This window comes from Grammomys surdaster, unplaced genomic scaffold (assembly GCF_004785775.1).
Source record: "Grammomys surdaster isolate TR1022 unplaced genomic scaffold, NIH_TR_1.0 125745, whole genome shotgun sequence".
NCBI lineage: Eukaryota > Metazoa > Chordata > Mammalia > Rodentia > Muridae > Grammomys > Grammomys surdaster.
The window spans coordinates 1,971,067-1,988,362 of record NW_021620577.1 but is presented as its reverse complement, the minus strand read 5'-3'; the positions used below and the strand labels follow the sequence as shown (position 1 = coordinate 1,988,362).

Genomic DNA, 17,296 nt, shown 5'->3' with positions numbered 1-17,296 from the left:
GTCTTTAAGGTCTAGCTCTGGTAATGTGGATGGGACACATACCTCAGCCCCAAGCAGATGGGCAGCAGATGGGTCTGTTTTCAGTTCTAACAAACCAGAACTTTTTGCTTAGGCATGGATTGTGTACATTTGCTTCTCCTACCCTGGGGCCAGACGAGAGAGTAGCTCAGTGTTGGCCTATAGCATAACTGGTCACTTCTATTTCTGCAAATGTGAAATGTGAAAAATAGTGTGGGCCACAAACGCTGAGCCACAGCAAATGCTTAGGGTGGAATCCTCCGATGCAAAGAGAGAACTCCCAAAAAGGCAGCTTGCGATATGACTGGTTTTGTACCAACGGCATATTAGGAAAGGAGGAGGAGAAAGCAGAGGGGAGAGGGGAAGGGGAGGAGCTGCTACCCCAAGGAAAGATACTGTTTTTAGGACAAACTGGGAGGGACGCTAGGCACCCACACTGCACAGCTGTTCACCACAGCCCTCCCCTTGGCCTCTCTGCTCTGGGCTACTTTCCCCAGCTGTTTTGCAGATGAGGTAATAGGCCGATTTCTGTCACTTTATCTCAAGGGTTGGAAGTATCATTGTGTGGTCTTCTCTTTCCTCTCTGTCTCTCAGATCCCCAAAGATGAGCATATCTTGCGCTTCCTGAGGGCACGAGACTTCAACCTGGACAAGGCCCGGGATATGTTGTGCCAGTCCTTAAGCTGGCGGAAGCAGCACCAGGTGGATCTCCTTCTGCAGACCTGGCGGCCCCCCGCGCCCCTGCAGGAGTTCTATGCTGGAGGCTGGCACTACCAGGATATAGGTGCGCCCCACACCTGAGCCACACATGAGAGCCATGGGTGCTCTCTAGATGATGCACTCATGCTGACACCTCAGATTCCCTTTTAGCTCTCTGGGGCATCTGGAGATACCTATGACGTGCGACCCAGCTCTGAAGAAGGTGGAATAGGCATAGATTTTTGGTTTGGGGAGGATATTTCTGCTCCCAACATCACCACACATAGTCTCACCAATACAGTATTGATTTACTTAGGTAGCCATAGCAAACTAAAACAAAAGATTCCGGCCTGGTGGTTGGAAGTCTGAGATTCAGGAGGCATCAGGACTTAGAATGTGGTTCAGTTGTTAGAGTGTTGTCTAGCTTGCACGGAGCCTTAAGTCTGCTCCTCAGTGCTACACAGATCTTCTTTGGGTGGTATGCATCTGTCTTAGTTAGGGTTTAATTGCTGTGAAAAGACACGGTGACCAAGTCAACTTTTATAAAGGAAAATATTTAACTGTGGCTAGCTTACAGTTTCAGAGGTTCAGTCCATCATCATGATGGTGGGAAGCATGACAGAGTGCAGGCAGACATGGCTGCAGAGGGATCTGAGAGTTCTACATCTTACTGTACAGGCAGCAGAAGGAGACTGTGTGCCACACTGGGTGTAGCTTGAGCATAGGAGACCTCAAAGCCCACCCAAACAGTGACATACTTTCTGTAACAAGGCCACGCCCACTCTAACAAGGCCACACCTCCTAATAGTGCCACTCCCTATGGCTAAGCATTCAAACACATGAATCTATGGGGGCCATGCCTATTCAAGCCACCACAACATCTGAAATCCCAATACCCAGGAGGTGGAGGCAGGAGGATCAGAAATTTAAGGTTAATCTCCGCTATAAAATGAATTCAAAGCCAGCCTGGGCTAGAGATTCTGTCATTCATAAAGCAAACAAACAAACAAACAAACAAACAAAGTTGAGAAGCTCTAGGAGGGTCTTACACCACCTCTTCATGATGGCCCCTGAGCTTGTGGCTGTATCATTCTCAATTTCTGTCCCTACTTGACATGCATGGCCTTCCCTGTGGGTACCTCTGTGTCCCTCACCACCTCTCAGGAGCTCTGGGTCATTTAGAACCCACCCTACCTCCATCCTGATGTCATTGGGAGATCCTTAATTGACAGCTGCAGCTCCAGTAACAAGGTTCTGGGGGACATAAGATTTTTGGGGACAATATTCTTTCCATTGTAGGTTTCCTTTCCAGATTTAAAGGTATAGAGCCATGAAGCCAAATCACGGCGCTCTTTAAGGTCTATCATGAAAGATGGCGCCCTCTGAAGGAACGGTGTGCTCTCTTAACCACTTACACTGACTCTCTAGCTCCCAATTTTTAAATTTTTATTTTGCTGTTTAAAAATGGCTACTCAGTGTGGTGCCTGGTAGCTCTGGCCTGACATCTCCACTCCTTGAGAGTCTGAGGCAGGAGGATTGCAAGTTTAATGCCTATGTTGGCTACAGAGTAAAAATTAAGGGCTGGCCTGGGAATTTATGAGACATAAAGTGAAAAGAAAGTTGGAGACGTGGCTCGGGGATAGGTCACCTGTCTGTATGAGGAACCCCGGGCTCCAAGCCTTAGCGCTACAAGAGGGGCAGACAAGCAAAAGAGAATAGTTGGGTATGCAGGGCTGAAGCATCTGTTCCTGCATGCAGGGCCTTCCAATAGAAGACACGTGTGCCCAGTAAGTTTGGTCCTCTGAGTTACAGTCCTTCTGGTTTTGAGGTCAAGGTTGATGGGTCTGCCGTTTCTATTATACTGTCCTTAGAATGCAGCAAGCAAGGCCATCTGGTGATAAGGACACAGAAATGTGACCAGACAAGCAACGGGACCAACTCCATGTTCATAGAAGCCGTGGCTGATGGTTCACGAGCTCAGGGTTCCAGTTCACAGAGCACAGCTCTCAGGAATGAAGAGAGCCACCTATGTTAGCAGTCCTTACAGAAAACTGGCCATGTTGACAGTTCCTCTAATGTTCTGGTTGGTGGAAAGCCAGGGACCGAATGTGCGCTCTCTGGATTTCCTCATGACATGGCTCACATAATCTTTAAAACATTTTTTTTTTTAAATTAAAAGTGGTTTGAGTGCATGTGTGAGTGTGGAGACAAGAAGACAACCTTCTCGTTTGATGTGTGTGTCTCACTGAACGTGCAGCTCATGGACTAGCAGAGACAAGGCTGAATGTCCAGAAGCCCCAGGGACACCCGTGTCTCTGACTCCCCAGCACTGGGACTGCAACTCCACACCACCAAGCCGGTCTTGAACTTACAGAGACCCACTCACCTCTGCTTCCTGCTAGGACTAACGGTGTGCACCATTGCTCATGGGGACCATATTCACAGCTCTGCCTGCCTTCAGAAAACATGGGACCCGTGGCTGCAGAGATGGCTCAGCAGTTAAGGGCACTGACTGCTCTTCCAGGTCCTGAGTTCAATTCCCAGCAACCACATGGTGGCTCACAACCATCTATAATGGGATCTGATGCCCTCTTCTGCTGTGTCTGAAGACAGCTACAATGTACTCACATACATAAAATAAATAAGTAAATCTTAAAAAGATGAAACAGGAAGCTAAAGACAAGACTCAATTCTTCACACTTGCTATGCAAATGCTTTACTGACAGCAATCCCCCTAACCATTAGAAAAAAGAAAGGGAAAAAAATAAGTGAACTACTGATTTTAGTTTTAGATAGAAAAGGTAGCAAGATGGTGCAGGTGCCCCCGTACCCCTGTTCTCCCCTCTATTTTTGAATGTGTTTCTGTGTTCAGTTTTCATAAGGGGTGGCTGAGTGCTGCATTGGTCCCTCGATGAAACCCAGCATGACCTCTGCTCCTAGCTGGGGAGTTAGGTTCTTATGCAGAGCTTTGACTGGTTCCAGTTGCCAATATCCCCCTAAGAGATGTCTCTTCTCTTTTCTGGGCTTTGCCCACCCACAAAGATGGTCGCCCCCTCTACATTCTGCGCCTGGGGCAGATGGACACCAAAGGCCTGATGAAGGCAGTAGGAGAGGAAGCTTTGCTGCAGCACGTGAGTCAGGGGCGGGGGCTGGGCCAGAGATGTTGGCCTGTGGGCGGAGCAGCATAATTAGCTGTTGTCAGTACCAAGCCTGCCTTCTAGGTTCTTTCTGTCAACGAGGAAGGACAGAAGAGATGCGAAGGAAACACAAGACAATTTGGCCGTCCCATCAGGCAAGAACCCGAGTTGGGGGAAAACGCCCAAACAATGCTAATTAACGTTTACTGCTTCCGGCGCTTGTGTGTGGTCAGGTGGCTGGCTGAAGTGGGGTGGGGCTGAGCTAATCTGTGCTGTTCCGGACTAGTTCCACCTCCAGCTCCATAGGCTCCTCCTCTTTGCTTCCTCAGGCCAGCCTTCCTCCTCAGGCTCTGATGTGACCTGTGTTCTCTAGTGACCCATGGTCTCCCTCTTCCTTCTTCACATTTCCATTCCTGTGAAAGTGTCCTGTATCCCCTGCTCCCAGCCCTGCCTTTCTGAACCCTTTGCTCTGTCCCAGGTGTCTGGGAGGGTGCTGGAGGCCCTGTGATGTGACAGAGTCAGGTAGAGCCCGAGGTCTTGTGTTTGTCACAGCTCCTGGACCTGCTTGCTGGACTTGGAGGGCCTCAACATGCGGCATTTGTGGCGACCTGGGGTGAAAGCCCTGCTGCGGATGATCGAGGTGGTGGAGGACAACTACCCCGAGACTCTGGGCAGGCTGCTCATCGTGCGTGCTCCCCGCGTCTTCCCGGTGCTGTGGACGCTGGTGAGACCCAGAACGGGGCCATATAAGGGGTGAATCTTTTACCTGAATGATCCTGAACACACAGATCAGTGGAGATGATGCGGATCCAAGGTTATGGGGTCTCCTCTCCGGGAGATGGAATTGGACTATGATGAGGTTTTATGGCTTGTTTGAATGGATCAAAGCCTGTGAATCCTGCACTTTTAAATTCTATGGTTTTGTGCATAGGTGTGTGTTCACTTGGGTGCATGTGTGTGTCAGGTACATCTGCACATATGTGTATTTGGGTGGCAGTCAGAGGTGAGAGGTCAACCTTGGGTGTGCTTCCTCATGGTCTCCCCACCTTATTTTTTGAGACAGTGTCCCTCACTGAACCTGGAGCTCACCCGTTAGGTTAGCTAGCCAGGGAGTCTCAGTGGCTCACCTGTTGCCCCTGATCCCCCAGCACTAGGTTTACAAAATGGATGCCACCAAACCCAGCTTTTTTTGAATGTGTGTTCTGAGGATCCAAATTTAGTTTCTCATGCTTACATGCCAAGCACTTTACCGACTGTGCCATGTCGACAGCCTGAATCATGCACTTTGAAAAGATCAAGTCAACCCAATGTAGACCTTTAATCCCAGCACTCAGGAGGCAGAGGCAGGAGGATTTCTGTGAGTTCTAGGCCAGTCAGATCTATATGTTGAGTTCCAGGCCAGCTAGGCTTACATAGTGAGACCCTGTCTTAAAATAAAAATCAAGTCAGGGCTGGTGACAGGGCTCAGCAGTAAGATGCCCGGATGGTTGCAAGCCTAGATTAATATATTTTCTTCTCAGGATGTCTTTTTCATAGTATTTTTTAAAAAAGTACCTTTTTGACATAAAATAGCTATATTTTAAATTTATACGTTCTTTAAGTTTTCTATCCTGTTGAACTCTAAAGAAATTATACAAACACATAAGCACACTCTCACTCTTGAGGCTTCGGTTTCTTTCTTTCTTTCTTTCTTTCTTTCTTTCTTTCTTTCTTTCTTTCTTTCTTTTTTCTTTTTTCTTGAGACAGCATTTCATTTAACCCCAGCTAGCCTCAGATTTGCTACTCACCCAAGGGTAACCTTAAACTTCTAATGTTCCTGCTTCTATCGTCAAGAGTGTTGAGTGTATGGGCGTGTACCACTATGCCTAGTTTATGCAGTGTTTGGATCCAGTCAGGGCTGGAGACAGGGCTCAGCAGGTAAGAGGGCCTGTGGCCAAGCCTGATGACCTCAGTTCAATCCCTGGGACACACTCATTGGGATCCATAGAGCAGAGAACCATGGGTAGTAGGAGAAAAAGAACTCCTAAAAGGTGTCCTTTAATTTCCACAAATGCCCACCCCAAAATAAATTCACATAAAACAATTTTTTTAAAGATCAATTCTGACTGGGTGGTGACACATGACTTTAATTCCAGCACTCAGGAGGCAGAGACAGACAGATCTCTGAGTTTGAGGCTAGCCTCGTCTACAGAGTGAGTTCCAGGACAGTCAAGACTGCATACAGAAAACCCTGTCTGGAAAAACAAAAACAAAACAAAGAGCTGGGTCTGCTGGTGCATGCCTGTCACTGATGCACGCCTGTCAGTCGTCCCAGCACTCGGGAGGCTGAGGCAGGAAGAACCTGAGTTTGATGATGGTCCACAGAGTGAAACCCTTCTCAAAAACAAAACAGAAAAGCCCAAACCAAAAATCAATCAATAAATACAACCAAAGCAGAAGTAAAATAAAACAAAGCCAACCAATAAGGTGGCCGAATCCCACTTTATGAATCCCATTGAGTAAACACAGACTCTGTCTTGCCCCCACCCCCAGGTCAGCCCCTTCATCAATGAGAACACCAGGCGCAAGTTCCTCATCTACAGTGGCAGCAATTACCAGGGCCCTGGCGGCCTGGTGGACTACCTGGATAAGGATGTGATCCCTGACTTCCTGGGAGGAGAGAGCGTGGTGAGGCTGGCTGCCAGTCCTGGATCCCAGAAGGGAGTGGGTCCTGGGGTCGGGAAGCTAAGAACAGTGCTGAGCTCCTCCTACCCTCACAGCGGGGACACACTGGCTTTAAGTGGGGACAGGGTTGGTTGTAGAAGCTTCCTCAGAGAGGTGACATCTCTTAAGGTAGAGCCTTCCGTTGGTTATTCAAAGGCAGTGAGGGCTGGAGGTGATACTTGCTGGGGCTAAAGTGATGTTTCTGCAGCTAAGGGCGCTTTGCCTGAGGACCTGGATTTGATTCCCAGCCCCACATCGTGGTTCGCAACAGCTGTAACTCCAGTCCCAGGGAGTCCAATGCCCTGGCTTCCATAGGTACTGCATGTGTGTGGTACATAAACATGCATGCAGGCAAAACACCTATGCACACAAAAAATGTTAAAACATTTAAAAAACAAGTACTTGCTGTGCACACCCCTCCGTTCCCGGGCACAGACACCAGGCAGCAGGCTTGTGCCACTTGTTGGTAAAATGGTTTTCTTAGAAATTCTGCCCAGCTCGACTGTGCTCTCTCTTGTGATACAAATGTCTGGCTTCCTTTTGGGGTCCAGTTTACTGAAGGACAATGAGCAAGGACCTTGCTCTGTTATCCCCTCTCCTCTTTTGTTTTCAAAGTGAACCAAGAAAAACTGTTGTGTGCTGGTGCGTGGGGTCTGAGGCTTGGTCACCCAGGGCAGCTTTGGTTTTGAGACCTCTACAGAACCAGACAGGCCCTTCACTGGTCAGTTCCCACTGAGGAAGGGAAGATGCTGCCCTCACTTCGAGTGTACTGTAGAAGCAGGAACCACATCTAGACAGTATAAAAAGGGTTCAGAGTGCAAGGGTCTACACACACATACACACATGTACACACAAAATGAACATACATGCAAGCTTGCGCACACACATACATGCACACATGAGCAAGCACATGCACACATACACATGCTCACACCATGTATGCACACATGCACACGCACACACACACACACACACACACACACACACCACAGTGTGCATTTGCATATGGAGGTCAGAGAAAGCCTGCAGGAGTCATTCTCTCTTCAACATATGGGCTCCAAGGACGGAACTCAGGTCTTTAGACTTTGTGGCAAGTGCCCTCACCTACTGAATCTTGTCACAAGAGTCTGTTTGTCTTGCTTTTGAGAGGGGTCTCACTATTAAGCCCAGGCTGGCCTAGAACTCAGGATCCCCTGTCCCCAACCTCCTGAATGCTGGGATTACAGGCATGTACCATCACACTTGACTCATAGTCTTATGCCCTGATCAGCCATGTTCTCCTGTGTGATCTTGAGAAAGTAGCCTGACCTCTCTAAGCCTCCATCCCTCTTTTGCTACATGAGAAGAGTGCATCTTACCCTGCTATTGGTTCTGTGGGCTTCAGAGACTGGTGTCACAGGAGCCAGTGTCCAGATCAAGAGGGGTCGCAATCCTAAGCTGTTTCAAGGTTTCCAGGACACCTAATGAGAGGCCAGAGGGGCCTTGGCAACCCTGACCTGCCAACTTTTTTTTGTCTTTGAAACCTTCCCTCAGTGTAATGTTCCGGAAGGAGGGATGGTCCCAAAGTCCCTTTATCTGACGGAAGAGGAGCAGGAGCAGGCTGACCAGCTACGGCAGTGGAGTGAGACCTACCATTCAGCCAGTGTGCTCCGTGGGACCCCCCATGAGGTACCACCTGGTGCCACCTGACCTGAGAGGGTACGGTAGGGGTGGTATCATGTTCCTTCAGATTGGGAATGAGGTGATTCCAGTCACTCAGGTTCAACTCTATCCAAGAAGCTCTGGGACATGGGATGGTTGCAGAATCCCTGGGTGTCTTCACACTCCAGGCACCTGCGGTTCATCCCAGGTGACCAGGCCTTTCAGAAAGAGGCAGGCTTCTGGGTGGAGGGGATTATGGGAGAGTCTTAGCAGCTCATCCTGACCACAGGGAGACTGATAGATGACCAGTGATGAGCATCCTGACCTTGGGACTCTCCCACCTCTTCTCCCATGATACAGGTTGCCATGGAGATACCAGAGGGGGAGTCGGTCATCACCTGGGACTTTGATATCCTCAGAGGGGATGTGGTGTTCAGTCTGTATCATGCAAAGCAGGCACCCAAGCTCAGTCCCCAGGAGCCTGGGGTTAGAGCCAGTGGGCAGCTGATCGACAGGAGCTGGGTCCTGGGGGTGGATTACAGCCGTGTAGAGGCGCCGCTCATCTGCCGGGAAGGGCAGAGCATTCAGGTGTGTAATTGTGGGCTTTTCTTACTAACTTAACATGGAGTATCAAGCCCCAACCCCCAAGCCTCTGGGGAGACATCTACAGACAAGTCGGATGTGCTTGTAGCCTCTGGAACCCTGCAGAGCAACTGGGGAGAGACACTCACTGTGTTTGTGTAATAAGAGTCCCCCCACTGAAGATGGCTGTGGAACGAGCATGGGGCACTAAGCTAAGAGGCAGCTAGAGACCTGGGGGAGCTCTTGGAGCCTCAGTTTCTCCATGGGGAAAAGAATTCATTAAAGGGTCCAAATGATTTAAATGTGGCCGGGCAATAGCCCAGGCAGTGAAGTGCTTGCCATGCAAACACAAAGACTTGGGTTTGATCCTCAGAACTCATGTGGGGACACACACACATGCACGTATGCATGCACACACATGCATGTGGGTGCCCCAAATGACTACGAAGTTTCTCATTTCTAAGTTCAGGAGGGCTCCAGGTCCAAAGTTGAGGAGCCTGTGGGGTTCCCTAAGGACTGATGGAATATTCCTTCTTGTTCTCTTGGAAGGCCTTTGCCGCATAGACACATAACTGCAGGCCCCACCCTGACCGTATTTGGTTCTGTCTTCCATGTCTGTTTTGTGTCCCAAGGCCCCTTCCCCTCTCTCCTATAAGGATAGCAGTAGTTGTGTTTAGGATTGACTCTGAATCTTTAGCTGAAAAAATGGAAGAAGTATCTAAATGAGATTATCTTCTGAGGTTCTGGGTGGGTATGGATTGGGGGAACTGTTCAGTCCATGTCATCACCCGTGGTGAGTGGAGGCGTCTCCACCATCCTTCCCCATATGAGCTCATAACAGAAGACAGTTGGCTGGGCTGGGAGAGGTGGAGGAGCTGATGTTCCAGGCAGAGGGGAACTAAGCTGGAGAAGCAGGGCAAGCCAGGGGCCGGGGTGAGTTGTGGAGCAGGAAGGCAAGTGGGAAGGCCACGAGGTGAGCAGCCAGCTCCAGCACCCCGAGACCCTGGTCTCAGAACCCCCCCACTATGAATTTCCGAATGTAGGCTTGCGAATCCACATCTCCTGTCTCCCAGGTCTCTGACATGCAGGTTTCCACAGACAGCTAGAAACTATGGGTCGAGGAGCAGAATTTGGATGTGTATCTGGGTTGTGAGATGCCTTTCTCACCCCCACCATCTCCCCATGAGACCACTGTTACAGGTGGAATATTACATCCCTGCACACATACAGATACACTCTTGGGCATACAAACATAATATGCACATATAACCACACACTTATACATACACGTAGACACACTTACACATAAATGCACACATGCACATATATGTACACAGACACACTGAAACACACATATACACTCACACTGACACACACATATGTACACATACATACACGCATTGACACATAAGCACTCACATGCACATATATGCACACACAGATACACACTTACCAAAACACAAACACACACACATATTATATATATACACACACACACATGCACCTACACGTGCACACATACACACACATAAGTACACACAGTGAGAGTCCTCTGGCTCCATGAGTATCATGGACCTTATTGAAGGCTCCATGGAGGTCACAGCCAGCTCCGAACACCCCCTTAGTGCTTCCTCAGAGCTGCCCCACCTCTAACCTTGCCACATCCCCCTCTCCCACTCACCCACACAGTCTCCCTAACACCCTCTTAGTGGCTCCTCTGATGGCCCTGGATTGCAGACCTCACCTCCTCAGGGGAGACGTTAATGTCACTGCCCCGAGCTAAGTGGGAAGCTCCAGTCTCTGGGATATGGCAGTCACCACAAGGAGGCTTTAGCAGGCTCTTAGAAAGGATTGCCCGGCATATCAGAAGGGTCCAAATAGAAAGAAACTTGTTTCCCAAGCCTGCTTACAAAAAATCCAGGAAGGTTTAACCTCCCATCTCAGCTCCAGGAGAACTCAAATCCCTGTCTTGTCCTTAGGTCTCCAGACTCCATCCTGTCCCAATAGACCCAACCCTCCATCTTGTCCTCAGGAGTGTCGGAAGACCCAGCCCCCAATCTCATCCCCAGTAGGACCCAGATCTCTGACTTGTCCCCATGGGGACTCAGTGGCCTATCTTGTTCCCAGAGGAACCCATTTCTCCATTCCTTCCCCAGGAGGAGGAGCTGGTCTTACTGTGGGTCTGTGTTTCAGGGCTCCCATGTTACTCAGTGGCCTGGCATCTACCTGCTCCAGTGGCAGATTCACAATCCCCCTGAGAGTGTAGCCTGCAGTCTCCCAGGTGTGGATGATGTCCTGACGGCTCTGCACAGTCCTGGCCCCAAGTGCAAGCTGCTCTATTACTGTGAAGTGCTGGCGTCTGAAGACTTCAGGTAGGCGAGGCCTCCCACCAGCACTGGAGGTGTGGCTAGTTCTGTGATTGCTGATGTTTCTGCAGTGGTGTGGGGTCAGATTCTCCTGGGATGGACATCAACAGCACTCTATAGGAACTCAGAGGATTCCCTTTGCCCAAGCTGGGCCAATGGTGGTGCACGCCTTTAATCCCAGTACTCAGGAGGCAAAGGCAGGCAGATCTCTGAGTTCGAAGCCAGCCTGACCTACAGAGAGTTTCACCATAGCCACGGCTACACAGAGAAACCTCATACAGAAACAGACAAAACCAGAGAGAGAGAGAGAGAGAGAGAGATCAAATGCTGAACTGTAGTTGCAGGGTTCAAGGGTCTCTGTGGACTGGGCCTGGGGGAGGAGAAGGGGCCTTATCACCTGAACCATCCTTCATCCCTAGAATTCCCCAGAGTTTGCAACCACTCTAAAGTATTCTAGAGCAGTGCCTTCCAGGGAACTGTCAATAGGTTGCTACTTTAAGAGGCCTTCCTCAGGTTCCCAGTTACCTTGTCTCTGAGGAGACAAATCAATTTGCCCCTCTGAGATTTACAAAGCCCAACTGTGTAAATGGGAACCAACGAGGATATGGTTCACTGGGCACATAGTAGGTCCTCAGGAGAGAAGCAGGCAGCCTGGAGGTGGAACAGGCAAGATCTTCAATTTCTTCCCTATTCTCGTAACTTTTTATTAGTGTTGAGTCAGGGTCTCGTGAAATATAGGTTGGCCTCGAACTCATGATGAGGCTGAGAAGCTCCTGACCTCCTCCCTCCACCTCCCTAGCGCTGGGATCACACGCATGCACCACCACACCTGGCTTTATGTGGTGGTGGTATCAAACCCAGGGTTTCATACACGCCAGGCAAGCACTCCAGAGGCTGAGACAGGAAGACCCCAAACTTGAGGCCAGTCTGGGCTAAATAAGAAGCTATCTCAGAAAACCAAAAGAAACTAGGAAGTTCTCTCAGGCCAGCTCTGATCTGACACCTAGAACGGGGTTAATTGGTAGCTCAGGCTGGCCCGGAACTCACAATCCCTCTGCTTCCACCTCTTGAGTGCTGGGCTTGAAGAGTTATGCCGCTGTATTTAAGGAAAACAGAGAGAATGAGCCCAGAGCGGTTTCTGCTCCATGCCAGTCAGGGCAGCTCCTGATTGCTGCGGGCCTAGCTGGACCTTGGCGGACTGGGTATCTCATCTTTCCTCACTATGGCGTCACTGGCTTTTCCCTCTGCGCCGGTTACCCCCGTGGAGGTTAGCAGCCTTGAGGAAGGAGCCCTGGGGACTCATTTGCAGTGTTAACAGCTTTTGCCAGGAAGATAACTTAAGGTGTACACATGCTTGCTCCCCAGGGGCTCCATGTCCAGTCTGGAATCCTGTGCCAGCCGCTTCTCTCAGCTCAGCGCCACCACCTCCTCTTCGTCCTCTGGCCAGTCCCACAGTGGCTCGATGGTGTCCAGATAGCTGGCTGAGGACCTGATGGCAGCCTGTGAGAATGAGAACGAAGCCCATCTAGACAGACACCTAGGATCCTGTTGGATGCAGATGGCGCAGTGCCACAGCTGGGGTATGATGACCCCACAGCAGGGACCCAGCTCGCTACCTGTGTGCAGAGGGAGCTTGGCTTCGTGACCCTTGAAGGGACAAAGGCAGACAGACCCTTTACTCTGACTTTCTTTTAAAAGAGACTTCCTGGATGCTCTACCTCCTGTCCCCTGGAGTCTAGGATGTGACCAGCTGAGACCCCTCCCACCACTTGCTGTGGTTCCCTCCTCAGGAAGGCGTGTCCTACCGCGGGGTCATCACTGTTTGGTGCTAGGAAACTGCACAGGGGAAGGTCTCTTCCCAAAGTCCCAGGCCACTCAGAAGCTCCAGGCCTGGGTCCATTCTGAACCAATCACAGTTGCAGGGCTAGTGAAGGCGCGCATGAGTGCCGGGTCACATGCCTAATCTAGACCAATCACTGTGATTTGGGTGCAGTGTAGTGATTGGCCAGCTTGGATTATAGGGGGTCAGTCACGTGCTCTGGAAAGGGTAAGGTCGACTGAAGGACTACTGGGGGATGGGTGACTGCCTTAGAATTTATTATTTAGCTGTTTGTGAGTGAGCACTGCCCAAGGAGCTGTGAGAGGAGTCAAGGCTGTGCTTCCTGCAGGAAACAACCTACCTTGGACTGTAGTTCCGTTTCCTCCTCTGTGGAGCACTTAACCATGACCACCCCGGACTTGAGGAACGTAGTTCCAGGCAATGATGGGGTGATGGGGTGACTCCAGCCATTCATGTCTCCCTCCAAAGGTCTCTTCCTGAGGCGCTGCTCCCCTAAGCATTTTTTAAAAAAACCCCTTATCTCTAAGTGGCGGACATTCCTGGTCAGTCCAGGAGAACTTAGTTCAGGTGTGATTGGAATCAAGTCTCAGCACGGTGCTGGGGATCCCCTTGGGGTGGAGGTGGGGTTTCTCTAGTGCTGGTGACCCCCTGAGGGTGGAGATACTATCTCTATCCTGGAGTTGCTCTGACTCAGGGACTTTCTCCAAGACTGACATGACTTTCCCAAACATGTCATGGGAGAGTAGTGGGGCTTCTTGGAGACCAAGGACTTCTCTCTTTTCATTTCCTGGATCCACAGAAGGCGAGAGGCCACTGTTGACTTTTGGCCGGTCTCAGCCTTCCTTTGGTGTTTGGCCTTGACAGTGGCTTAAGATTGAGGCACAGCATGTAGAAGTCAGGATTTCTGGTTTTCCTTAGCCTGAACTGGTTTCCACCCCTACCAACCAGCACCAATCCACATCGCAGCCCTGGGTTTCTGCCTGACTGAAGCTTTGTGCACAGCTCCAGCCTGACCCAGAAGTTCCTCATTGTTCTTCTCTGTCAGCCTGGCATAGAATCAGGATCATTCCTACAGATAACCAGGCTAAGAGGGGTGGTTTCTGGCTGCGGGGCTAAGTGAGCAAGCATGGACTTTATACTGGCAGCAACCCCAAATCCAGAGGAGTAGGGAAGGGTCCCTAGAAGGGAGAGCCTTCCAGTGATGGAAATCACGGTCAGAATTCTGCCCTGTTCTGCTCTTCAGGAATAGATAGCAATGGAACACAGGGTGTGTGTGTGTGTGTGTGTGTGTGTGTGTGTGTGTGTGTGTGTGTGTATCCTCCAGAAAGACACTTAAAATCAGTTGTCACCAAATCACCAAGAGCAATTGGTGATAATTTCAATGACCATTATTATTATTATTTTAATTATTTGCTGTTGTTGCAGTGCTGAGGCTCAAACCCGGCCTTGTTCATGTTAGGCAATCACCACCATGGGGCTACATGCGAGGCTCATTTCTGTGGTGATTGTTTTATTTTGACATGCGTTCATGTATCCTGACCTTGAACTCTATGCTAGGCTAAGGATGACCTTAAGCTCCTGATCCTTTTGCTTCTGCCTCTAAACTTCTGAGACTGCTGGTGTGTGCCACTATACCTCTCATATGCAGTGCTGGCTTCCTTCATGCTGGGTGAACATTCTCCCACCACACCACATTCTCCCACCACACCGCATTCCCAGCCGTCTCAGTGCCCTTTAAATGCACTGCTAACCTGACTCTCAAACCAAAGCTTGTCTCAAGAAGTACTCAGGGGAGAAGCTGTCTGGCAGCTTTACACATTTGCCCTGCAGACCCTGTGAAGAACACAGTGTAACAGGGGCCCTGGGGGTCTTTTCCTCTTTCTCCACCCCCAGCTAAAACCATTTGATCAAGGGGAATGCTTGACCCTTTATTTGGGGTGGAGACCCCTTAAAGAGGTCTTGCTGCAGGTATGGCTGGCCCCTGCAGGGTTCCCAGCTGCCCTCAGGCTCTTGCCTCAACAGCTCTTTGTACTTTTACCTCATACCCTCTCCCCACCGAGAGGCTGCTGACAGCAGCTCCAAAACTACTCTCAGGATCTCAGCATCTAATAGAAAGATGCCCATAACTAGTCTCCTAAAACATTCTGACTGGCCCTGCTCCCGTCACACATAGCACACGAAGTCCTTCTGGAGGAGGATGGCTGTGGGGGTGTCCACCGTGCCCTCCTACGTTGGCGCTCAGGAAAGCCAGCAACTAAAGATAGCCCAAGAGTGCTGGGGAGGTGACCCAGGAGGTAGAGTGACTGTGGCACAAGCATGAGAGCCTGAGTTTGGATCCTCAGAAGCCATGTGAGAAGCCAGATGCAGAGATGCACACCTGTAGTCTCAGTGCTGGGTGGAGACAGGAGGATACCTGAAGCTCACTGACCAGGTTAGTTGAACTGATGAGCTCCAGGTTCAGTGAGAGACCCTGTCTCAAAAAAGTAAAATGGAGAACAAATGAAGACACCCGACATTAATCTTTGGCCTTCACACATGCACACACATATACCACACACATGCACAAAACATCCCATAGAAGGGCCTGCCAAGCTTACCTTACCCCACACCCCAGGGCAGAGAAGCACATGGTGTGGCTTTCTTTCTCCACTCTGTTCATTTGTCCACTGTGGCCAGATCAGAGCATCCTATAGCAATATGACTATAGTCTTGAAACCTGAGCCTTTCATTCACTAGCTGTGAAACCTCGTGCAGGTGACTTGACTTCTCTGTGCCTCAATTTCCTCATCTGTAAAATGGGAACAGCAGTGCCTACCTCACCATGTGACAGTGGGACAAAGGAGAATGGCTGGAAAGGCCTCCACGTACAGAAAGTACTCAGGGGGAGCACTGTTGGAGTCAGGGGCTTTTGAAGTGCTGAGTGCGTCTACCCTGGAATTCCGGGACACTTCCCTTAACTCTGAAAAACTAATCATTCAGCAAGAACCATGTTCTTCTTTTCATTGAGCTGGAGAAATAGGTGTCTGCTTGATCCTGAAATCTGATAGAAGCATTAAATACTTCACATTTGAATATCTGTCTGCTGTCAACTTCCTAGAATCCCAGTGGCTGTCCTGGGCTAGTTTCAGAATTTCTCAGCTATAGCCAGATGTGGTAGGGCACACCTGTAATCCCAGCTCTTGGGTGTAGGGAACCTCAAAAGTCAGGTCAAGACACCCCAAGGCCAAGTTCTTAGCACTAAGGAGATTTATTGTCCCAGAGGGACAGAGGGCAGGGATAAGGGACAAAGGCAGGAGACAGAAAACGAAGGAAGGGAATAAAAGAGGGAGAGAAAAGGGGCAAGGAAGAGGGAAGGGGTGTTTGCCCTGTGGGGACAAAGGACTGCCTCTGGATAGAGAGGACACAGACGTGGCCCATAGGCAAATGGTGGTTTATAAAGGTAAAGAGGAAGCCCCATGTGAGGATGAGGTGTTTCATTTTAACTGAGCATGTTAATTAGGGAGCCAAAGGGGCTTCTGGTTGCTGGACTCCAATACTTTGATAGTTGGACCTTGGTAATCAGCGTGAGGAGGAGGAAGTGGCCAAATAAGGGAATGGATCTTGGTGGCTAGCTTTAGGGATGCGGCTCTAACACTTTAGCAAGGCAGATGGACTGGGGAGAAGGGCAAGGCCTGCCAGAGCCATGTTTGCCATGCTTGGACTGGCCAGAGTCCCCTCACTGGGTGGTGGAGGCAGGAGAATTACCACGCATTTGAGGTCAGTCTGGTCTGTGTTGTGAATTCCAGGCCAGCTTGGGCTGCAATGTGAGACCTTATTACACACACACACACACACACACACACACAAACACACACACACCACAAACAACACCACAAACAAAACTCAAACTTGAGAATTTCCCAGCTGGTTTTTCTGAGGGCCACAGCTGATCTTTCTGCCTCAGAAAGAGCACAAGGCTTGGCCTTGTTCCCTCAGGCAGGGTAAGCAGGGGTGCTGGTTTCTGTGTGGAGTTCGTACTAGGCTGGGGAAGGGCAGAGAATAATTGGTTCCTCTGAGTGATCTGAGGGTTACTTATCTAGAACTCAGCCCTCAGTGTTTGTTTGAAACAGAGTTTCGCATTGCCGCTCAAGCTGGCCTGGAATTCATTACTCAGTTGCTGCTAGTCATGCATTAACTCACCCAGTTATTCATTCATTCACCCATTCATTCATTCATTCATTCATTCTTCACTCATTTATTCATTCATTAATTCATTCATTCACCCATTCATTCATTCATTCACCCATTCATTCACCCATTCATTCATTCAT

At 49.8% G+C, this 17,296-nt stretch overlaps 1 protein-coding gene across 2 annotated transcripts in view; it reads left to right on the top strand.

Annotated features, from left to right (window-relative positions):
• Positions 1 to 12,798, top strand: part of Sec14l5 (SEC14 like lipid binding 5) — a 37,209-nt gene extending 24,411 nt beyond the window's left edge. Inside the window, exons 8-16 of one of the 2 annotated variants that reach the window (XM_028788401.1) lie at positions 613 to 802; positions 3,760 to 3,848; positions 3,939 to 4,009; positions 4,407 to 4,578; positions 6,387 to 6,521; positions 8,091 to 8,225; positions 8,559 to 8,786; positions 10,974 to 11,152; positions 12,512 to 12,798. In XM_028788401.1, the coding sequence (XP_028644234.1) occupies positions 613 to 802; positions 3,760 to 3,848; positions 3,939 to 4,009; positions 4,407 to 4,578; positions 6,387 to 6,521; positions 8,091 to 8,225; positions 8,559 to 8,786; positions 10,974 to 11,152; positions 12,512 to 12,623 (1,311 nt within the window). In that variant the 3' untranslated portion in view covers positions 12,624 to 12,798. The remainder of the gene's footprint in view (positions 1 to 612; positions 803 to 3,759; positions 3,849 to 3,938; positions 4,010 to 4,406; positions 4,579 to 6,386; positions 6,522 to 8,090; positions 8,226 to 8,558; positions 8,787 to 10,973; positions 11,153 to 12,511) is intronic. The other variant, XM_028788400.1, reaches the window with a different exon arrangement.
• Positions 12,799 to 17,296: the final 4,498 nt, after the last annotated feature.